Source organism: Pelophylax lessonae (genome assembly GCF_965119305.1).
Source record: "Pelophylax lessonae genome assembly, chromosome: 12".
Lineage (NCBI taxonomy): Eukaryota > Metazoa > Chordata > Amphibia > Anura > Ranidae > Pelophylax > Pelophylax lessonae.
The window spans coordinates 129,359,512-129,384,738 of record NC_138779.1 but is presented as its reverse complement, the minus strand read 5'-3'; the positions used below and the strand labels follow the sequence as shown (position 1 = coordinate 129,384,738).

At 41.2% G+C, this 25,227-nt stretch overlaps 1 protein-coding gene across 1 annotated transcript in view; it reads left to right on the top strand.

The window, feature by feature from the left end:
* The first annotated feature begins 7,630 nt into the window (after nucleotides 1–7,630).
* TREH (trehalase) overlaps nucleotides 7,631–25,227 on the top strand; it is a 59,581-nt gene continuing 41,984 nt past the window's right edge. The window contains exons 1-2 of the mRNA XM_082273200.1: nucleotides 7,631–7,774; nucleotides 19,233–19,333. Of these exons, the coding sequence (XP_082129326.1) occupies nucleotides 7,680–7,774; nucleotides 19,233–19,333 (196 nt within the window). The 5' untranslated portion in view covers nucleotides 7,631–7,679. The remainder of the gene's footprint in view (nucleotides 7,775–19,232; nucleotides 19,334–25,227) is intronic.

Sequence of the window (25,227 nt, the reverse complement as noted above, 5' to 3'; positions counted from 1 at the left end):
CCCTGCACACACTGCCCTAATTTATGCTACAGCCCCTTCCTGAACACACTGCCCCCCTTAATGCTACACCCCCTTTAACCCTACACCCCCTTCCTATACACACCGCCCCTTTAACCTTACACCCCCTTCCTGTACACACTGCCCCCTTCCTGCGCACACTGCCCCCTTTTAACCCTACACCCTCTTCCTGTATACACTTCCCCCTTTAACCCTACACCACCCTACTTGTATACACTACCCCCCCTAACCCTACACCCCCTTCCCACACAAACTACCCCACTTCCTGAACATACTTCCCTGTATCGACTATCCCCCCCCTGTGATGTGTCTTGCCCCCACTTGCCGAACACAGCGAGCAGTGCACAGCGAGCCACCCGGCCCTGACAGCAGAGTTCATCTACCTGCTCCCGCAGCCTCCGGTTCTTACACTGCAGGTTTGTGATAGCCCGGGAAAGGGGCACCTGAACTCCTTCATCTCGGCTTGCAGCTCCCGCAGGGTCCCCCATAGCGGACATTCCCTCTCCTCCTCCAGTATACTTCTACAGACCAGCCACACCGATCTCTACCCCAAGTTCCATGCTGGCTGGCGATGACAGGTGGCGATTGGGGCCTTGGAATGACTTCATCTGCAGCATGCTGGTGATCATCATCATCCAGTGAATGACCTTGTCTGGTTCTGGGATCTCAGCTCACTTCCGCTGTGTGCAGGTGCACCGGTGTGTGCAGGGGGAGGGACAGCAGCTCTAGAAGTGATATTCATGGGAGATGAGGAGATGCTAGGAGAGGAATGTGGTACTAGTAATGGCTGCGCCGTAGGTGGCAATGCACCGTAGACGACTGCCTAGTTCGCCTACTGTTAGCACTGGCCCTGGCTCCAACATCGAGAACCTGAAAGAATAGAGTTAGGACTGCACTTTACATAGGAGCCTTGAAGAGGCTGTGTGGATTTAATGTGTACAGTATATTTGCAAATGTTTTTCAACTAAAACCTCTATTTTTAATGCACAGTGTAAGGATGAAAAGGGCACTTGCTGACAAATGGCAGCTCTGCATCCTTGGAAGAGGAGGAGGATGAAAAGGGTACATAAGCAGCACTTGTAAGCAAGTGCCTGCTCAGCATCCTAGACAAGGAGGAAAAGGGTGCCTTAGCAGCATAGAAAGGAAAGTGGCTGCTCTGAGTCATGGCCTTGATCACCTACTGGTGGCACTGAAGGGCGAAGTTCCAGTGGGCAGTAATTAGGGCTGAAAAAGGAGCGCATGCTTCTCAAACGCGTCGCCATAAGCGTTCCGCATCACCGTGAGGAGTGACGTCAGGATCCCAGGACCCATGAGTGTCAACGTTCCACCAGCAGACGGGGAGCCCACGGAGACCACCGAGGCCGCCCCATCGCATGCGGAGGAACCCCTCTGCCTCTCTCACCAGGACCCCCTGCCCCTACCACCAAGACCCACTCCAGTGATGCCCCAGGTGACTGACAATTCTTGTTGATGTGCTTCTAATTCACCTGTATTATGTGAGTGTACTACTGCTTTACTCCACATTAAATGTCTTGCTGCACTTAGAAGGCGCTGCACTTGTTTCCTCTTGTCTCCCCCCAGAGATCACTTCTGTCTCTCCTGCCGGCAGCCGCTACAGTGGACAGCTATCCCCTGAACTTGGGACCCCCCAAACTTTTTTGAGCCCAGAGGTCCAGGAGAGCTGACTGGTGGAGTTGAGGCACTGCGAGAATCTGGAAAGCAGTATCGTGAGTACAGAGGATCTTGCCTAAGGGTCTTCCCAAGAAGGGGACCACTCCGGAGAAGTGTAGTCAGTGGACAGGTGTCAGCTGGAGGAAAGGGGGTACTAGGTGAGTGCCCTGATAAGAAATACAATAAGGAACATCTATCTCGGATTCATCTAGTGGCAGGATTAAGTAGCGGCCTTGCTGCATCCTCAAGTTAGAAGTCCTCAGAATTGTGAACAGTTCAAGCTTTGGAGTATCCCACTCATCCCTTCTCCCATCCCAACATAAAATAAAAACAACAAAAACATCAACCCCTAGACTGATCATTGACTGAGCCAAGAAGGTAAAGTGCTAAGATTTCTGCTTGCAGTTGCTACGGGTAACCCAGGGGAATCCAAAAGTGTTAAACACCAGCAGCTCTTAAGGGGGCAGTGCTACACAGGTAAAAACATCACATCACAGTTGGGGACAGAAGGATGCTAATGCACTTTGTGCTATACAATCTCATGGGTTATGATTAGGCACCCTTATGTAGTGGCAGACCAGTGAGTGCTAGAGTGGAGGTACCTGGAGTGGGGTGTGTTTGTTTTCATTTAAGCCTTTTTTTTTCAAAATTAAATCATTCCTATTGTGATGCTGCTGCTTATGTAAGCCAAGCTAACAGTAAAAGAAAAACAATAATTTAGACATTTGCCAGTCATGCCTGCCAGTGTATGCTGACAATAAAACTGTCCACCAAAACCGTACTGTTCCATTACACGACATATAGCTTTAAACAAAAAGAAGGATGGTGGACATAAAAACATAGAAATTCCATATGTTATAAAATATGTAACATATCTTTTGGATGGGATTGTCCAGTATAAATATTTCTAGGACATCCTGGTATAGATTTCACAAATGTATTGAAATACGGTCGGCGTATTTCGTTGAGGTACTACTTCCTCAGGACCTTTCTGGCCTTTCTTGTGTAGCAATACCGAACACCACAGAGGGATACAAGAGGGAATTGGAACTACACGATACCCAGTGGTTGATAGAAAAGATTAGAAGGAAAAAGAAAAGAAAACAACAATAATATAAAAATAAAAAATATTATGTTTATTTAGACAACCATTAAATGAGGAAACACATTGGCAACCAATTAAAATATGAGATCCCATATAATGTTAATATCACAATGCATTAAAGATGGACCCTAATACATATTGGATGATGCTGAAATAGGTGGACACATAGACACCAACGCGTTTCAACAAAACGTCCTCTTCAGGGGGAAAGGATGTCCACTTGAAGTAGATATAATTACCAGATCAGACATCTAAGTGCATTTGTACATGAGAAGTGGAAACTCTGTGTGTATATGACTCAGAACAGTGTTATAAAGAGTCCCATGTATCCCAGAGGACAGCACAAGCGAAAACCGACAAAAGGGAAAAGAGGATTCTCCCACATAAATGGGAGAATCCTAAATAATATCCAACAGTTTTCCCAGTCAAAGACCCAATATTTTAGTAATGCTGGACATAGACATCAAAGGCCCTCCTAGGTAGGTGCTAGAATGAGTCTATATAGGTTTTGGTTTCTCTGCTTAACAGGGAGAGAGCTAGGCACATGCTGTCTGCTTAACAGAGACCTTTGATTGATTGGTATAGTCTGCTCAGTGTGTTCTGGTGCTGCTCGTGCTGTCTTGAGAGTTTCACACTGGTCGGGAGCTATGGGATATGCTGGACAGTGGGAGGAAACCTTGCAGATGAGAGCATGGATGTCTATACAGCCCTGGCCATTTAGAAGGGGATGTGCCCCAGTGGATGCTGGGTAACTGTATTTATATCTGAAGAGCATATGGGCTCTGGGTCTTCCTCTAAAACAGTGAATCTCGGTACCCCAGATATTTCCGAACTACATTTCTCATGATGCTCAACTACACTGCAGAATGCAGGGGCATCATGGGAAATGTAGTTCCAAAACATCTGGGGTGCCAAGGTTCGCCATCACTACTCTAGAGAAAGAGGTCCAGCAGGGGAGGGGGCTGCTGTCCCTCCTCAGCACAGGCTGCCATGCGGCCTCAGATGGGCGACCGGATGGTCTAAAACATTGAAGCTGCAACCCATGGTTTTTACTGACTGAGGGAGGAGGTCCTCAGATCCTTTCTGATACTACTGAGGAAGACTGCTGCTGGTGCTTCAGAAGCCTTGTGAGTACAGACCCCCACAGAGGATCCCTGGGACTGATGCTGCTATTTCCCAATCTGGGTGCCAGAAGTAAGTTGCTGGGGGTGAGCTAAAGGGGACTCTGGCTAGTGTCTTAAAGAGGCAAAGTTCACTGAGTTCCTTCAGCTACAAAGGAATTTGTTCATTCCATACACCGGCTGTATGGTCCTACACCATAATCTGCTACACAGTTCTCTTGAGAGAGTTGTCCTCACCTGTGAATAGTTAATTTGAAGTATCCTACTAATTCCCTTCTCCTATCCACGTTCTCCAAATAAAACATAAAAACAAAACCCCTAGACTGGTCATTGGAGATAACCATTGGAAGAGTGTGTGCTCCTGGCTGTGCAAAAATATCCTAGGACTGGCTGTGGATCAATCAGTGGGAGGCTCGGGCACCAATATTCAAGCGGCTCCTGCGGGGGTAGCGCTACACTTGTATTCGCATATAGCACAATATAAAGTTGAAAACTACAAGTAAACAGAATATCCAAATTAAAATCATGAAAAACATTATTTCATTTAGTCACAATCAGAAACATGGGTTCAGTAGGATATGAGAACAATGAATCACCCTAATAAATAATATTATAATTTATATTACCTCAAATAGCATGTATCATACAGCACTCACATAAAAGAGATATAGTTTTTTTCAAATATAGGGTCTGGGCGGTTCATGGGGGGAAAGAGAGGGGAACCCACACGTATGGTAGTATTCAAATTTAAAATGGTCAAACCAGGCTGATAAACCCAAGTACAAAGCAAATAAAAAATGGTAAGGTCTTGTACCAAATTTTATATATGTATACACCTATCTACATATCCTTAAAGGCAAAATAGAGCTGTATATTATTCCTATGTATTTACCTACAGTATAAAGGATCTTCAAATTATGTCCATATTATAATATATAATTGAGGGGATTCTTTACTGTTAGGGCTACAGTATTGTGGAATTCTCTACCACAAGAGGTGGTTTCTGCGGGAAGTATGGTGGCTTTCAAAAGACTCTTAGACGTACATCTCAAGGATCAGAACATTCAGGGATATGTGAGATGATTACGGCCACACACACCTACACAGGTTGAACTGGATGGACTATTGTCTTTATTCAACCTCACCTACTATGTAACCTATGTAATATAAATAAAGGCAAGAGACATAAATGAGTAAAAAAACCCCAAACTAAATGGGATAATATAGCGCTTGCTGGTAGGATCAGGAGCAAATAGGAATAAAATGACAATTAAAAAAGCTAAATTATAGGTGGAACGCACGCCGTCAGCCAGGAAGTCACGTGGAACGCAATCTGCTCTCCACCCTACAGACACCATACCAGCGGGCATTAGATAGCGTGTTTTATTTTTGTTTGACTACTAACTCCAATAAAAAACTTTTTAAACGGTACTGCACCATTTGGAGCCTTTTGTTTTTTCCCTAAACCGACCTGGAGGACCTTGGGGACCTTATCTGCTCAGCAAGGGGGATTCCGGTCTAAGGGGATCAGAGCCCAGCAGTTACCACTTCTTTGACCTGGAGGGTCATAAAGCGCTATTGGTCTCTTTGTCGTAAGGCAGTTGAGACCCACCATATCTGGTGAGTTTACACCTTATCCTTTCCTGAATTCACCTTTATGATTGGATTTCCTGGACCATTGGAGGATCCAGCACTGAGCACTTGCACTTTTTTTGGCACCTTTATGGACTATTTGTCACTAAGTCACCTATGAACTATTTTGGACTTCACTTGGCACATTTATACACTTTTATTGTTATTTATTTATATATATATATATATATATATATTTTTTTTTTTTTTTTTTCCTCACTGCGTGTACCTTTTAAGGGTTTAGATTTTATGTAATTTATGATATTAGCTTTTTTAATTGTAATTTTATTCCTATTTGCTCCTGATCCTACCAGGCAGCAAGCGCTATATTATCCCATTTAGTTTGTTTTTTTTTTTACTCAGATATTTCCTACTTTATAGCAGCTGCTTTTATATTTAATTTTATTTCCTTTTATTAATATTTATATATTATATATTAGTGTATCTAACCCGCTTAATTAGGCACTCCTAGGCGCGAGGAATATATTCGTCTGAATATATATATTTCTAAGAGACATAAATGCCCCATCTGATGTATCTCTCACCCAGATAAGGGGGGGGGGGACCAAAAGGTTGCCCTCACATTCAGGAGACCTAAAGTTCTATGGATAGATTAAAAAATAAAATGAAATGTTATTCAATATGTGGTACTTTTGGAGGTGTATATATAAAGTCCCGTATCCTATTTACTTTACACAGATAGCTCTAAGGTATCCCTCAGTCATATTCTATACAGGATTCCTGCATTTTCAATGTTGCCCTCAAAGCCACATGAAAAGACCCTCTCCTTGCTGTATTATACTTTAAAACATTTTTTTGCATGAGAACCTTCTTAATAAAGACATGAGGAGAGATAAAACTTATTTAAAATATAACAAAAGTTTTGAATACAGTAAGCAAGAGTTGGAACCTCTACCAGGTTTACAGTGTTGTCAATGTTCCCACTAGGGAGATTCACCCTCTCTGTCTTGGTGACCCTTGTCATTGGGACAGAAAATCCAAAATTTTGCAGCGGTCTATAGATAACAAATTGGGAAATCTTTCAATGTGCTCCTTTCTGTTCTTTAGGAAAGGAAGTGAAGAAAAATGTCTCCAATTGGACACAAACATAAAAAAAACTGTCAGGGGTTCTAAAGATTCCCTATGGTATCAAAATAGCTAAAAAAAAAAAAAAAAAAAGAAAGAAATTGGGTTTACACAAACTTTATGGTTCACAGCTCTGGAAAAGATTCCTTCTGACCTTGGAACTGCATGTTAAAACGTTTTTAGTGGACATTACCATGTAGAGCTTACTTTTCTATTGCAACGTGAATTGAGAGTTCATAGGATTGTAGTTATGCTGCTGTTATAACTGTTTGTCTAAGTGAATCTGACTGGGAGCGACTTTCATTACACAGTCTGAATCCCTTTAGATGTTATTAACCCTTTGGGAGTATCTCACCAAAAATGTTTTGTTTTTTTCTTACTGAAGATTCCAAAAATTTGACTTGTATCTTAGTGCAGACCCATGGGAAAATCAGTGGGGCAATCACACAAGCAGCAAATTACATTTCTGGGAAGCGTTCGAACACCAGCTGCATATGGAACACCTCCAGACCGCCATATTTTTTTGAATTTTACAGATAATTACAGAGCTGCAGATTGAAAAATGTTTTAATAACATTAAATTAATAACATTAAATTGCAATTTGGCTTGCATCTCAAGTGTATATGTTATATTCATTTTTTTATTTGTCATTTTTTTCACCACAAAAATGGAGTTACCTGTTAAGCACTAATAGAATGGATAGCGCTACTAAAGACTTTTGCAATAGCACATTTGCATCCAAAAATGTAGTATGCTACATATACAAAAGATATAATATTTTCTGATTTATTATGTCAATTTCTGGAGTCTTCAGGTGTTTTCTGGAGGAGGAGCACATGCTGTTAACTAAAGTTGTAACTGTAACCCAAGTCCAAAAGTCCCAGACTGTAAGCAGTTAATGGGACAAGATACATGGGTGTAGTAAGAAGAAAGCATATGGCAGAATGCCAAAGAACAGACTATTAATGGCTCATTAACCCTTGTCCGAGCTCTGTCTAGTTGTGGAACTTTGAGCAGTCACTTGGTTTACTCTCTGCGACATACAATGAATTCTTCAGCTTGGTGGGTGACATTCATTGTCCTATTCTGTGTTTTGCTGAAGAAAGGTGCCAATGGAAACTTTTCCTCTCCATGTGACAGGTAAGCAGCAAAATTTTAAAACGTGTGAAAAGGGAAACGGAGTATATAAAATATTTGGATGTTGAATAATTTACAGTTTAATAATTATCGCTTATTTTTATGGAGTCATTTATAGATTTTGATAGTGTCCTATTTTTTATTCATAAAAATATAGAAAAGTATTGCACATAATATAACCTGCGTGACTGCAAATATTTCTCAGTCCATACTGTCCTGGGACCGTAGACAACAATTCCTGCAGCTCCTTGGTATGATCAGGAGAGATCCAGGTGATACAGACAAAAGGACAAACATGGCACGGAAAAGTGTTACAACTGGATAATTTGAATGAGAGATTAAATAATTCACACTCCTCACATTCCAGTAAGTAGGCAGAAGAAGAGCATCCACAGAGCCAAGTACCAGGCAATTTCATGCTGAAAATTATGCATTTGAATGTGAATTGTTTCATCTTTCATTAATTGTATCCAATTTTAACACTTTATGGAACTCTGTTTGCTCTCCTTTTTTCCCCGTTTGTTATTGAATTTTAATGCCTGACAGCAGTGGCTTACCAATAGTCATGGCAGCCCATGCAGCTGCCATGGGGCCTGGCCTGAGGTAGGAGGGGGGTCCCCATTAGGGAAGATTTATAGGTAACTAAACAGTGCAATTTACTGCATAGAATGACTGAAAGTCATACCTTAAAGTGGATGTAAACCTGATTCATGAAATTTGACCTGGGCACATCTATCTGTAGTTTTTATTTATCTCTCTTCAAAGTCCTAAGTCCCATGGCTCTCTCCTGCTCCGTTTTTCTGTTATCAGCATGATAACTTCTGACAAGTTCTCCGTCAACTGAGATAAAACCAGGCTGAATTTTGTGTTGGGGGTGGGTGCTATAAATAGATTAGCAGAGAGCTGGTCTATTCACAGCACAGCTCTTCATGTTTCTGCCTATGTGGAGAGGATATGTGTGCCTGTAACGGAACCGTTACCCACACTGTGTTTGTGGGCTTCTGTCAGAATAGTCTTGAACATAGATATCAGATATTCTAGCTGCCCCCATACAAAACTAGCCGAGAATAGCCTGTATCAGATCTGGAACCTTTATTGAACAAAATCACACACAATATATACTACAGAGGAGGACATCCCCCTCCTGATCAGATTACCCCACCAGGTCAGGTGCCTGATTACATTATCCTATGCAGATGAAATTGTGTACAGAAATATAGTTAACCTAAACGAATTATCTAGCCATCTGGACAGAAACAATAGGTGAGTTAATTAACAATTACCAATGGGACAGACGTGCTTAACAGAAAACACATCACACCTTAATACACAGACAATAGCAGGAGACCACCAGTAATAGACTGTCTGTCTCTTACATTGAAGAACATGGTACAGAGGCCAATGTGATTGGCCCTTTCAATGAACATGTTCAGAATCAAACAGGCCAGGAATAGTCTCCATATATTTCTTGAGATACATGGTTGATAAATATTACTGTCACATTTGAAGTAATCCAAACCATATTCTCAGTGTCCATTAAGTAGCTGTCCATCATTTCCTTGTGCCCCTAATAGACACAGGGTGACTTACACTTAAGAGGGGCCTAGGGAGCTAAGAGAGGGATTTCTCAACCTCTCTAATGTAAGCTGGGTTCCACAGGCCCCCCAACCAAAGTGACTCCTGGTACAGTGCCTGTCCTCCAATCAGCTGTCTCACAGTGTATGGCCGAACTTCCTTCCCACAGGTGAATCAGGAAGAGAAAATTCTAACAGGACGTTCGCTTTCTAAACAGTGTAGAAAGCTGAAGACAGCACATATACAAGTTAAACTTACTGTATGTAGGGAGATTTGTTTCATCTCTGTGTATCATCTGAGGCTGTTCACTTCACTGGGTATATGTGAGGGTTTACATCCACTTTAAGCTGTCCATAGGTGGATCAAAATTTAGCTGGTTTCAGCAGGGACTGGCCTCATTTTGATCCTTGTATGGGCATTATGATTGTACAAAAGTCCATCTGCTGGAAAATTTCCCCCCAATCAAAGCTGCAGGCTATAGCCCGTAGCACTGATCTGTATATTCTGATTGGGGGGGAGTCTCCCCGCTGTCAGGATACAATGACATCTCATCTGTTTTTTTCATTCAACCCTGGTTAAAAGAAAAACACTGACCAATCTATAACCATCTTTCCAGTGATCCCCAGTCACAGATGTGCAGTCCTCTGTGCAGTAAGAAGCATTTGCTTATCTGTCTTAGGAGTGAACATGTATTGCCCTCTGAACTTCTGCTACAGGCTGAAATGAACCCGGTATGCCTGATACAGTCAAAACCTTAGGGGTAGCTGAGGTTTGTAATTCTACAAAAAAGTTTAATGCTAGAGTTTTAAAGTGTGTATTAGAGTTGTAGAGTAATTGTATGCATAAGTATTATTATTTTGTCATATTAAAAAATATCATGATGGTTATTGTTAATATTGCAAATACAGCTATACATTTTATCCAAAGCTCTGGTCCCATGTGGTGTACTGACTATGGTAACAGCTCTCCTTCTACCTGCCCTTGATTTAGGCATACATTATGCTAATATCAATGACACATATTGTCACAGTGGACTAAATTGAAAGTCGAATTTATCAATATAACACATGCTTTTCATATCAAATATCAGGATTAAAATATTCTACATATTGCATTGTGACTACTACTTAACCCTAGATAGGGCTTTTTTTCTCAGAGAATAGGTGCAGGAACTCCCCCTTTCCGAGTCACCCCTTTTCTCTGTCCCCTACCCACCTCTGAGCACCAATCCTTGGTTCCACCCCCTACCCACCTCCCAGTACTGCCCTTTTAGAGAATACAGAACCAAGTATAATTTTGTGGTGCAAAGTAATTTGTATAGATTTTGGTAATGATAACAGAAAAAGCAGTAAAATAGATCCCCTGCAGCCAGTAACAATAGGCCGACCTGCCAGCAACAATAGATCCCCCTAACAACAACGGACCACCTGTAACAAAATTTCCCCCCTAGCTACAATTGACTTCCGGCAGCAACAACAGATCTCCCATTAGCCAGCATCAATAGACTCTCTGTCAGCAAAGAACAATAGTTCCCTCTCTCAAAAGTAGATCTCTCCCAGCAACAACTGACCCTCCAGCAATATAAGACTCACCCCTAGCAACAGTAGGTCCCCCATTAGCAACAATAGACCTGCTTAGCAGCAATAGACCCCCCCTGCAAAAAAAGATCTCCTCCAGCTGAAGGTGCTTTCCCCCCCATTACCGCTGAAAAAAAAGCCCTGACCTTAGATCTATAAAGAAGATACACAGCCAAAAAATTGGACGAGATGTGTTCAATCCTAACCCCTTGGCGCAGGCCAATTGTGAGGCCTCTCGGCACCGACAGGCTGCATATTTGTGGGCATTGTGATCAATAGTGCTGTGCCAAAAGCTCACGATCTCTGCATGCGATCGGGAGTTTTCGGATCCTGTGGCCTCCATGACAGCCAATCACAGCGGTCACATGATTTTTAGCCACACCCTGCCCCCGGCATCTTAAACCCCTTAAAGAGCCGATAGGCACGGCGTGAAGAGGTTAAACTGTGTAAGAGGTTCTTTGCTGTTAGAGCAGTAAGAGTGTGGATCTCCCTTTCACAGTTGGTGGCTTCAATGGGGAGTGTAGATAAATTGACAAACTTTTATATGTGTTACCTATTGAATACAGTGTACAGGGATATGGAAAAGGGTAGTGACATAAATTCACACACACACACACACACACACACACACACAAACACTCTCAGGTTGAAGTGGATGGACTGGTGTCTTTATTAAATCATAACACCTATGTAACTATGTACAACCTGAGGGCATACTGTACTGATGGTCTTTTATTTCCTGCTAGGGTCTTATTGACAGAACTGCTAAAGGAAAGGCATTGAAAAATGAACACTAAAAAGGAACTAAAATTAACATGTATAACATCTGGGGAATGTATATGGATGGCAATTTGAGGGATCATATCACTAAAATCATCCCTTATTAAGAAGTAGTCAATATCCACCAGTGTATAAATTGTGTTTTTATAGACATAATAATATCTCGATCACAAAATCTTGTGAAGTGCACCTTGAACACATTACTGTTTAAAATCTGTAAGGGTGGATAACAGAGGGGGGTTCGCCAAAAGGACATAATTCATTTTATATAGAGCAACAATCAGTAATTATTGTTAATAATGGAAGCATCTTCCAATCATAAATTATTCTTAGTGGCAGACTTTCCATTTTCATCTCTGCTGTCCAACCAGTTGATTTCTGGTCTTACAACCAATTTGCAAGCTGTTGTACATAACTTCGGAAAACTAAAACATGTCATCTTAGATATTTTTCTTTGATATTTGGTTGGGAACCATATCTTTTTTTGGCTCATGCAACAACACAAGGCTCACTAATGAATGCCATCTTCATGACTCAGCTGTATGTTACTTTTATGAACAATGTTATGTTCTAATTACCAAAATTCTAGCAAGAGGGAACATTTCTGTAACTGTTACAGCAAACATTCATCACTCAGGAACATGGTTTTAGTCTTTTCATCAACATACATCCATTATTGATACTGCTGTAATCTTGACTGCTGAGAAGCATAGACTCATTTATGAGCAGCTAATAAACCAATACCTTACCCCCCAAAAAGACACAGAAGCTGATTAAGTTGGAAATAGGGCAATCCCACAGCTTTATTGAACTTTGCAAAAGTAACAACTTTCCAAATGTACCAAACAGTGCCAGTCACAGTTCTACTGTGAGCACCCGACAATGCCAGCCACAGTTCTACCGTGAGCACCCATAAAACATAAACTTACATAGTCTAAGAGGCCTGTCCTTACCATCAGTGCCAGACAGACATTAGACTGACCCCAGAATTTAACTTAAGGGCATAGCCCATAAAGCAACATCAATTGCTGGCAAGGTCAAAACCGCCAATAAAGCTGTGACAAAACATCACAACGAGCGGAGGGGTGATCAACTCTTGTAACAGTTGAATCTCCTCAAAGAAGTTGGATGTGCCCCAGCGTAGCCTTTTCCTAGAGTTCAGGCTCCACCCAGTCACCTCAGGTCTTTGTAGTCAATCCCAAGGGAGCTACTTAACTTCTCTTTTAGGTTCACACCCACAGTGACGCCATGCTTCCAGCAGTCAAGGCTCCCTTTCCCTAAGGAGGTTCAAGGGGCCTTCACTATAACCCAAAGTTGGCCATGTGAACATTATTGGTAGAAGATATATTAACAGACCGGTCTGAACTATTGGTCTTTTTTCTTAGGCTAGGTTCTTTAGGCAAGGTGAAGGAATGTTAGGCTGCTGCAGCAGAAGGCTTCATGCATACTGGCATAAAAACTGCTAGTCCTCGGAGTAGTAACCTGTCTGCTCAACACAAAAGTGCATGCAAAGAAAATTGTTCACACTTTGTGGCTGCTAAAAACATAGGACAACAGACAATAGTTTCTGATGCATTTAATGCAACTGGCAGTACTAAGTCATAGAACAAGCGTGGTTACCTTTTGTCCTCTTTATTGCTGTAATATAGCACCAAAACTACCACTAAAACTAGGAAAAGTGGGTCATTATCCTGTTGTAAGAAATCAATGTTAAGAAAACTAAGATCATGGCAACCGATCCCATCACTCCTTGGCAAATAGAAGGAGAAGACATGGAAACAGTGACAGAGTTCATCTTCCTAGGCTCCAAGATCAAGGCAGACGGTGACTGTAGCCATGAAATTAATAGATTTTTGCTTCTTGAGAGGAAAGCAATGGCAAACCTAGACAATATTATAAAAAGCAGAGACATCACCCTACCAACAAAGTGCAGTATAGTCAAAGAGTCAAAGCTATGGTATTCCTAGTAGTAACTATGGCTGTGAAAGTTGGACCATAAGGAAGGCGGAACGCCGAAGAATTGATGCTTTTGAACTATGGTGTTGAAGAAGACTCTTGAAAGTTCCTTGGACGGCAAGAAGATCAAACCAGCCAATCCTGAAAGGAATCAACCCTGAATATTCACTGGAAGGACAGGTTCTGAAGCTGAAACGCAAATACTTTGGCCACCTAATGCAAAGAGAGGACTCATTGGAAAAGACCCTGATGCTGGGAAACATGGAAGGAAGGAAAAAAGAGGAGAGGACGACAGAAAACTAGATAGATAGATAGATAGATAGATAGATAGATAGATAGATAGATAGATAGATAGATAGATAGATAGATAGATAGATAGATAGATAGATAGATAGATAGATAGATAGATAGATAGATAGATAGATAGATAGATAGATAGATAGATAGATAGATAGATAGATAGATAGATAGATAGATAGATAGATAGATAGATAGATAGATAGATAGATAGATGGATGGATAATGTAAACAAGCCGCCTGTCATTCTCCCCTGTGTATGAATAGTGATCATACAGTTCTACTATGTAGATCCGTTGATCACTGTTCCTACACCTCAAGCCACAGCCAATAACAGTTAGAATCACGCCCCTAAGGACACACATAACCCCTCCCTCTCAAAAAAAAAGTTAACCCCTTCACTACCAGTGTCATTTTACAGTAACAGTGCATATGTATAGCACTGATTACTTTAGTAATGTCACTGGTAACCCCAAAAGTGTCAAAAATGTCAGTCAAGGGTCCGATCTGTCCGCCGCAATGTCGCAGTACCGAAAAAAAAAAATCGCACATCGCCGCCATTACGTGTTAAAAAAAACAACAAAAAATGACAAAAATCTTTCCCTTAGTTATTAAACGCAATAACTTTTGCAAAAACCAATCAAAATACGCTTTTTGCGATTTTTTTTTTTTTTTTTTTACGACAAATTGGCCGAAAATGTTAAAAAATTTTGATTTTTACATTTTTTTTTTCATATAAAAAAATGCGAAAAATATTGTTATTTTTGCAAAATTGATGCTCTTTTTTTGTTTATAGCGCATGATCAAATACCACCAAAAGAGAGCTCTGTTTGTGGGAAAAAAGGACGTCAAATTCGTTTAGGTACAGCGTCGCATGACCGCGCAATTGTCCGTTAAAGTCACGCAGTGCCGAATCGCAAAATAGGCCCTGGTCAGGAAGGGGGTAAAATCTTCCGGGGCTTAAGTGGTTAAGTTAAGCAAGCTCCAGGAGGCAGTGGAGGACAGAAAAGACAGGTGCTCTATGATCCATGAGGTCACGAAGAGTCGGACATGGCTAAACGACTGAACAACAACAATCCTGTTTTATTTGACTTATGTTAAAACATACACTTCACTATTATACTTTTTTTATTTCTTAACACGGTAATACCATTTTTAATGCAGATATACATACCGTAATCAAATCGTTTTCAGGCACTCAAAAGGTAACATCTACATTTATTATCCTTCCAGTTTTACTGGGAAAAGTAGATTAGAAGGGAGTGGTTGCGCTGTATGTTCACAGGTTACTGTGTTACGAAATAAACTATCTAATATTAATAGATGTCTATGATGCTCGTGTTCATTTGTAGCACTCTAATGAGGCAACACGTTTCATTACATGTGTTCCAGTCTCATGCAGAAAGATGATTTTATACAGCAGTATAAAAAATCACCAGCTCCAGATTTATTCACTGCAAGAGTAAAAAAAACTTCTAAAGTTGTTTAGCTGAGAATGGCTTGATGAAAAGAAATCTTCTTTAAAATGTAGAAGGTATTTTTAGGTGGGAAGGTATTTCGGGTCATTTAGGTTATTCTGTGTCTTTTTGTATCTGTGCCTTTTCCTTTTTTTGTGTTTGTGAATGTTATTTGTGCACTGTTACTTTTAATTTTGTGTTTTAGGTATTTTTTTCACTTTTTCTTAGTTTACAAAAATGTAAAATAATAAGGGTAATAAGGTTTTTTTTTTTTTTCTGAAACAATAACAGGTCTGGGATTAAAAGTGGGCAGCACAGTGGAATGGTGGTTATACATGGAGTTTGCATGTTCTCCCTGTGTTTGTGTGAATTTCCTCCCGTGCTCCAAAGATATTCTGGTAGACTTACTGCCTGGCTCCAATCGTCTTTACTATTTGTATACATGTGAGAGAGGGACACTAGATTATAGATTCTTTGAGGGCAGATTCTATTGTACATACACAATATGTAACGTGCTGCTTCATTTTTTATTGTTCTACAAATACCTATAAAGAAGGAGATTTGGTTACCCCCAGAAGCCATATAAAGCCCATTATAGTCAAACCACCTTAGTTTTGCCTTCCCTACTGACTCAAATGCATTTCTCCAAAATGATAAAATTATGCAAAGTTTAAGGAAATGAATACTTTCAATTTATTCATCCTTAATGTATTTATAAACCCAAACCAGTCCATTTAAAAGAGAAATGAAAGGCAAAACATTTGTGTATACAAAAAAAACATGAATAAATGTTTCCCCTTTTTTATAAGTGATTAGATACCCTCTGTTCCCAGCCACATATGCTTATATGAGAGCTGGTGAAAAGGAAACCGCTTAGAGAGCTGGGGGAGAAGAAACAGAAGTACACCGATCTTCCCAGTGAATGGCTATGCAGAGGAAATCTGATCATTGGAAGAAAGGAGAGCAGTCTGAGTTCTCAGCACAGCTAGTAACCTGATCACAATATGCTTTCATGCCTAGTGTGGTCAGTTTTTACTAGGAAAGCAGTGGGACTAGCAGAAACACCAGGAATTTCACACAAAGGAGAACAGGATACTTTATCATACAAGTACATGGTACAGCAGACACATATGAGGAATATGAAGTGTTGGGTTTATATATACTCTTTAATTAACACAGAGAGACACATGGAAAACAAGTTAATAATGCTAATTAGTGAACAGCTGAATGCCCTTTTCTTGTAATTTCTCTTTAAATTGGAGATCTTTGGCAATATGTCACAATAACATTACTGTAAGAATGCAGCTGGCAGACATTTTGTTTGTACTGCTTTTTCTTTTAAATGTCATCAGTTTAGAATTTGAGGTTGTTGTGATTATTCTCTAATACCTTCTTCTGGCATGTGGATCATTTGACTAAGAATTAGGAACAGGTTCCAGGAATCTGACACAAAGCAGCATTTATAGATGGCAGGCCTACCAAAAATCTATACTCGTTATATGTACTATGAAAAAAAATGCATTGATATATTTACATGATATACTCAATCTTTAGTGCCGGTTCACACTGGTGCGATGCGGGAACCCTGCAAATCCACTGCGGGTTCCCGCATCGCTCCCCACTCGCAGGCAGTTCACACTGCCATATCCGAACTGCTGGGGGTGTCAATACAAAGTTAATGACACCCACAGATTAGTTTGCATATCACAGTGGGAACTGTCAGTTCAGACAGGAATCGGATCGCACCCAATGCGATCCAATTCTGGTGCAGACCAAAAAAAGGGTCCTGTGCGACTTTTGGTCAGAATGCAATGCAAATTCAGCCATGTAATCTGTATGGCTGAATCTGCATCGCACAGACATCACATGTGATTTGCACAGCAGTGCGGTGCGAATCACATGCGATGTCTGACATCGCATATGTGTGAACCGCCACTTACTGTTCTATGTTATTCCGGAAAAAAATTCACATTTTAATTTATTACAACACCATGATAGCAAGATTGCTAATGTCATCCGATCGTTTTCTGTTTATTTTTTTATTTGTTAAAGTTTTATTGAGGTATAGACACACTAAGCTGGTTAAACCAGCTTAGTCTACAGAGTAATGTCTACCTGCCAAAACTGCAATTAGTCCATAATAGTAACTACTGTTCAAACGCTGCCCTTATTTTTTACCCAATCGATGTTCAACCTTATTTTTATTACTGCTTAAAGCAACTTTATATGGCTTTCTAGTTGCATGCTTGATATTTAAAGTATAACTAAATAATATATTGGAGAGAGATTAGAACTCCTATCATCAGGTTTCCCGTTAGGGAGATTCACCCTCTCTGCTTGTCCTGTTTACCATTATCATTGAAAGTTAAAGAAAATCCCAAATTTTGGGTTGTCCCCAAAAAAGTAACAGAGAGAAAATCTTCCAATGGGGACACTATTTCTGGTGATCTGAGGACCTAACCTAAGGGATTCCCTTAAAGTGGTAGTAAACTGCTGAGAAAAAAAAACCTTCAAGACAAAGGCATAATGTGCTTGTATGCATCACAAACTAGCGGAGCCCAGTCACTGACGTTCCCCTGGCCTCTTTTTCAGGTTCGCGGGCTTGGGAACTGTGAGTGGCTGAAGCCACGATTATGTCACTCTCGGCAAAAAGCTCTGAAGGTCCAGCATGGCATGCGTTGCCCATGTGCTGCTGACGTCACCGGCTGCATCCAGGGAAAATTTCTCCTAAACAGTGCATGTTTAGGAGATATTCATTTTATTTACAGGTAAGCCTTATTATAGGCATACCTGTATGTAAAAATAACAAAGTGGGGTTTACAACCTCTTTAATTGGCAGGAACTTCCTCTCATCTCCTGTTTTAACTACGGGACAGGAAATCAAAGTAAATCTCCCCAAGGGGACATAGATGGTGGAAAATAAAAACTGACAGGGGTCATAATGCACCCTTAGTACCGGTTCACACTAGTGCGATGCCAGACATTGCATGTGATTCGCATGCATTGCTGTGGAGATCACATTCGATGTCTGTGCGATGCAATTTCAGCCATACTAATTGCATGGCTGAAATCGCATCGCATTCCCACCAAAATGGTGCAGGACCCCTTTTTTGGTCAGCACTGGAATCGGATAACATGGGTGTTCACACCTATGGGATATGATTCCTGCACCATTTTACAGTTCGCACTGTGATCTGTGAACTGATCTGGGGGTGTCAATAACTTTGCACTGACACCCCCAGCGGTTCGCAGATCTCAGTGTAATCCACTGTGCAATTCTGGTGCGATGTGGGAACTAGCACTGAATTGCAGGGTTTCCCGCATCGCATCAGTGTGAGCCTGAACTTAGTCTATCCAAAATGAAAAAAACAACTTCTAAATACTAACTACTACTACTTCAAACCAATAACACTATTCATCTTTCTCATTTTGTTTATTCAATGATTAATCTCTTAACTTGCTCAAAGTCTCTAATTTACTTCATGGCAGCACAGTGGCTAACAGCACTGGGGTCGCCGGTTAGAATCCCAACCAAAACATTATATGCCTGGAGTTTGCATGTTCTCTCTGCGCCTGTGTAGGTTTCCTCCGGGTACTCCGGTTTCCACACACACTCCAAAGACATGCTGTTCTGTTCAATGGCTCCTGTCCAAATTGGTCCTAGTATGTGTATGTATGTGAATTCGGGACCTTAGATTGTAAGCAACTTGAGGACAAAGACTAATGTGAATGTATAATATATATATGTAAAAAGCTGCATAAACTGATGACACTATGTAAGTACCTGAAATAAATACATTTATTCAAATTAATTCTCAGTCAGATCTTCTGCACGGGACCAATCCTTCACCATGTCCAGATGGCCAAGATTTTTGAAGATGATAAACATTTTGTTGACATGAGCCTCCGCGATACACCGTGTGAGTTCTAATTCAGATTTTTTCAATAATGTTGATGTTTTATATAATGCATAAGACACAAATGCTACAACCTACCAACTTAACTACATAATAAACTAAATAGAAGTGCTGATGAAGGACTTGGACTAATTACCTAAATGTAGCCCTTGTGTATTGGTTTTATATGGAAGAGCCCTGGGGCCATCATGAAAAAAAATTCAAAGATTTGAGTTTGAAAAAATTTCTTTTTTTTTTTTCAGAATTCTGAGTTTCAAAGTCAGAATTCTGAGATTAAAAGTCAGAATTTTGACTTTGCAAGTCAGAATTCTGAGATTACAAGTTTTGACCATGCTAAAATTTATTAAACACAATTCTGAGATTAAAAGTCAGAATTCTGAGATTATTAATACAGTAGTCTTTATTAGGATGATTTTAGAACCAATGAGCAACAATGTAGAGACCATCTTTCTGCAGACATACATATCTTCTGCTCTGTAAGATTTATAAATCTATCCTAGTTACAGCACACAGTATATATAGGGATGCAGGGCAGTGCTGGGCTCTGTGGTTCTTCTACTGTATTAAAAGCTCCTCATTTTGCTGTCATCCTCCTTTTCTGCCATCTACTCCATCATAAGGAGCCTTGCTGAAAATGTGTGTTTCTATGGTCATAATGGATCAATCATAACAGTTACTTGTCTGGACTGATATAGCTCTGTTACAGAGACTTAGATCAATAAAAGTGCTAACTATAGCAGTCTTGAGGCTATAGCGTAGCGGTTGGGGTAACAGGCTTATTATGGTGAAGTTTGAGGGTTTTAGCCCAGGTGACTGTACCTTTTTAGATTATATATATATATATAAACTTTAAATATATTGATATTATCTTTAACATATTTTAAAATATAAGTTAAAAAGGGCCATGTGTGTGTGCGTGCATATGTGTGTATGTGTTGGGGGTCACAGCTCGTTGTGCTTTCCACTTCCATAGATATCAGAACATAATACCCAAAACAGTTCTGCACCCCAATTTGTAGGAAACATTACACTGTTGCCCCTACATGAGGGAATTGTGAATGGTTAGAAGGCAGCAGGACAGTGTGTGTCTATGGCTCTTTTTAACTTATATTTTAAAATATGTTAAAGATAATATCAATATATTTAAAGTTTATATACATAATCTAAAGAAGTACAGTCACCTGGGCTAGAACTCACAAACTTCAACATGATAAGCCTAGTACCTTATCCACTACGCTATAGCCTCCAAACTGCTACAGTTGGCATTTTTATAGATCTAAGTCTCTGTAACAGAGCTATATTAGTCTAGACAAGTAACTGTTATGATTGATCTGTTATGACCATAGACACACACGTTTTCAGAGTGGCTCTTTAACTACCTCAATACTGGGCACTTAAACCCCCTTCCTTCCCAGACCAATTTTCAGCTTTTAGCGCTGTTGCAATTTGAATGACAATTGCGCGGTCATGCAACGCTGTACCTAAACCAAATTTGTGTCATTTTTTCCCCACAAATAGAGCTTTCTTTTGGTGGTATTTGATCACCGTCAGGTTTTTTCTTTTTTGGTGCCCAAATAAAAAAAGACTGAAAAGTTTGAAAAAAAAAAAAAAGTTTTTTTGTTTAGGTTATAACATTTTGTAAATAGATGTTTTTTCCTGCACTGGTGAGCACTGATGATGCCGCACTGACAGGCACTGATGAGGAGACACTGATGGGGTGGCACTGATGGGGTGGCACTAATATGCAGCACTGATAGGTAGCACTGATATGCAGCACTGATGGGCACTGATATGTGGCACTGATAGATAGCACTGATATGCAGCATTGGTGGGCACTGATAGGCAGCACTGATGGGCACTGATAGGCAGCACTGATGGGCACTGATTGGCGGCACTGATGGGCACTGATAGGTGGCACTGTTGGGCTGCAATGATCGGCACTGATCGGCACTGATGGGGGGCACTGATCGCCACTGATGGGGGGCACTGATGGGCACTGATAGATGGCAATAACGGCACTGGTGGGCAGCACTGATAGATGGCATTGGTGGGCAACACTGATAGGGAGGGCACTGGGGGGCTCTCTGAGCCCTGCTTGCCATCCCTGGTGGCCATGGTGGGCATCCCTGGTGGTCATGGGTGGGCATCCCTGGTGGCTTAGTGGCACCCCTCCCCCCCCAAGGCTGCACTGGTAATCAATCATCTGATTACCAGCACAGACCCCCCCTGTGATCAGTGAGTAATTAGAAATACTCACTGATCACCCCAGCAGCAGCACCGATCCTCTTCTCTTCTCCTCACTGACAGGATCTGTCAGGAGGAGAAGAGATCGAAGCCGTTACAACGGCTCTATTTACATTACATGACGGCTGTGATTGGACACAGCCGTCATGTGATCAGGAGGGCCAATCACAGGGCCCTCCTGCCGAATGATGTTGCTCTGTGTCTGAGGGACACAGGCACATCGAGATCGTGCCCGCGGCGGCGCGATCTCTCTCCTTCCGGAACGTCCATTCAGAAGGACGAGACTCCCACCCGGCCGTATATTTACAATGGCCCGGGTGGGAGGTGGTTAAAAATTCTGACTTTAATCTCAGAATTCTGACTTTAGAACTGAGAATTCTGACTTTTAATCTTAGAATTGTGTTTAATACATTTTAGCATGGTCCAAGCTTGTAATACCAGAATTCTGACTTTTAATCTTAGAATTCTGACTTTCAAAGTCAGAATTCTGTAAAAAGAAGAAAATTTTTTTCAAGCTCAGAAATCTTTTAAAAAAATTTTTTTAGATGGCCCAAGGGCTCTTCCATAGTTTTATTTGTTATTTGAAAACAATACCATACATATATTATTTGTTAACCACTTGCCGACCGCCGCACGACTATCTACGTCGGCGGTCAGCCCCTCACAGGCAAACTAACGTAGGGCTACGTTGCTTGCTTGTGAGGGTCTAGGGAGCGAGCGCGCGCCCCCCGGGGCGCGCTCCCGCTCCCGCGTGGTCACGGACCCCCCCGCGCGTGTGACCAGCGGACCCGATGTCCGCCGGTCACTCGGCGATCGGCGGGGGAGAGGGAGAATGTCAGGCAGCTTGTGTAAACAAACTGCCTGTCATTCTCCTCGCTGCAAAGACACTGATAAAACGGATCTGGTATGTAGATCCGTTGATCAGTGTCCTTACAGCTAGAGCCACAGCCAATCACAGTAGAAACCACGCCCCTAGGGACACACACAGCCCCTCCCTTCCAAATAAAGTTAACCCCTTCACTACCAGTGTATTTTTACAGTAACAGTGCATATGTATAGCACTGATTACTGTAGAAATGTCACTGGTAACCCCAAAAGTGTCAAAAATGTCAGTCAAGGGTCCGATCTGTCCGCCGCAATGTCGCAGTACCGCAAAAAAAATCGCAGATCGCCGCCATTACGCGTTAAAAAAAAAAACAACAAAAATGACAAAAATCTTTCCCTTTGTTAGTAAACGCGATAACTTTTGCGCAAACCAATCAAAATACGCTTTTTGCGATTTTTTTTACCAAACATAGGTAGCATAAAATAAATTGGCCGAAAATTTTTAAAAATTTTGATTTTTACATTTTTTTTGGGGGGAATTTCATATAAAAAAATGTGAAAAATATTGCTATTTTTGCAAAATTGACGCTCTTTTTTTGTTTATAGCGCGTGATCAAAAAATCGCACAGGTGATCAAATACCACCAAAAGAAAGCTCTGTTTGTGGGAAAAAAAGGACGTCAAATTCGTTTAGGTACAGCGTCGCACGACCGCGCAATTGTGCGTTAAATTCACGCAGTGCCGAATCGCAAAATACCCCCTGGTCGGAATGGGGGTAAAATCTTCCGGGGCTTAAGTGGTTAACCTAAATGTAGCAATATTAACCACTTGCCGACTGCCGCACGACTATATACTGCGGCAGTCTGCCTCTCCTGGGCAAAGTGACTTATGGGTACGTCACTCGCCCACGAGCCTGTAGGGGGTGAGCGCACACTGTCGGCGGCGCGTTCCCGCCCCCGCTCGTTCACTGACATCCCAATGTCCGCAGGCCACTAGCGATCTCCCTCAGGAGAGGGAGAAAGACAGACGGCTGATGTAAACACAGCCATCTGTCATTCTCCCTTAGATCATCACAGAGGCTATGCGATCCTGCTATGTAGGATCGTATTTCTCTGTGATGATCGAACAATCACGCCCCTAGGGACACACTTAACCCCTTGATCACCAATAAAGTTTACCCCTTCCCTGCCAGTGTCATTTTTACAGTAACAGTGCATATGTATAGCACTGATTACTGTAATAATGTCACTGGTACCCCCAAAAGTGTAAAAAATGTCAGTCAAGGGTCCAATCTGTCCGCCGCGATGTCGCAGTCCCGCAAAAGAAATCGCAGATCGCCGCCATTGCTAGTTAAAAAAAAAAAAACAATAAAAATGACATAAATCTTTCCCGTAGTTAGTAAATGCAATAACTTTTGCGCAAACCAATCAAAATTTTGATTTTTACATTTTTTTTTTGAGAATTTCATATAAAAAATGTGAAAAATATTGTTATTTTTTAAAATTGTCGCTCTTTTTTTGTTTATAGCGCAAAAAGTAAAAATCGCACAGGTGATAAAATACCACCAAAAGAAAGCTCTGTTTGTGGGAAAAAAAGGACGTCAATTTTATTTGGGTACAGCGTTGCACAACCGCGCAATTGTCCGTTACAGTCACACAGTGCCGTAATGCAAAATAGGGCCTGGTCTTTGAGCAGCCAAATCCTCCGGGGCTTAAGTGGTTAACCACTTCTGGACCGGAAGATTTTCCCCCTAATGACCAGGACATTTTTTGCATTTTGGCACTGCGTTGCTTTAACTGAAAATTGCGCGGTCGTGCGATGCTGTACCCAAATAAAATCGATGTCCTTTTTTCCCCACAAATAGAGCTTTTTTTATGGGATCTGATCAGCTGTGCAATTTTTATTTTTTGCACTATAAACAAAAAAAGTGCTACAATTCTAAAAAAAAAAAAATATATATTTTTCACTTTCTGTTATATAACATTCCCCCAAAAAATTTTAAAATCAAATTTTTTCATAATATTAGGCCAATTTGTATTCTGCTACATACTTTTGGTAAAAAAAATCCCAATAAGCGTATTCTGATTGGTTTCGCAAAAGTTATCACGTCTACAAACTAGGGGAAAGATTTATGTAATTTTTATTAATTTATTTTTTTACTAGTAATGGCGGTGATCTGCGGCATTGCGGCGGACAGATTGGACCCCTAACTGACATTTTTGACACTTTTGGGGGGACCAGTGACATTACTACAGTAATGAGTGCTAAAAATATGCATTGTTACTGTACTAATGACACTGACAAGGAAGGGGTTAACACAGGGGCGATCAAAGGGTTAAATGTGAGTCTAGGGGGTGTTTTCTAACTGTGGGAGGGGGGGGTTGTGAAATCAATACAGGGGCTCTGTGTTGATGGCTGAGAGAACAGCCGTTCTATCTTCACGGGAAGTGATCGCAGGTGCCCGGTGAAAATCGTGGCCGCTGGCCCCCTAGATCGGCTTCCCCGCTGGCGCACCCCCAGGATCGCTCCCGCGAATCGCCATACAGCTACGGTGATTCGTGGGAACCTGCCAACCTGCCGCCGTATATAGGAGGGGGCTAGTCGGCAAGTAGTTAAAGTGCATCTCTAGGCAAAACCATTTTTGGGAAGGATTCGACAAGACAAGTCAAACATTATTGTCAGTCCACTACATGTGAAGACTTACAATGGAATGAAATGTCATGTCTCGCAGGACCACGATAGTACACACTGATTACACATAAAACTATGCGAAAATAAAACACAACAAGGAACTTAAAAAATAGAAAAAGCACTACATATTTCTTATTG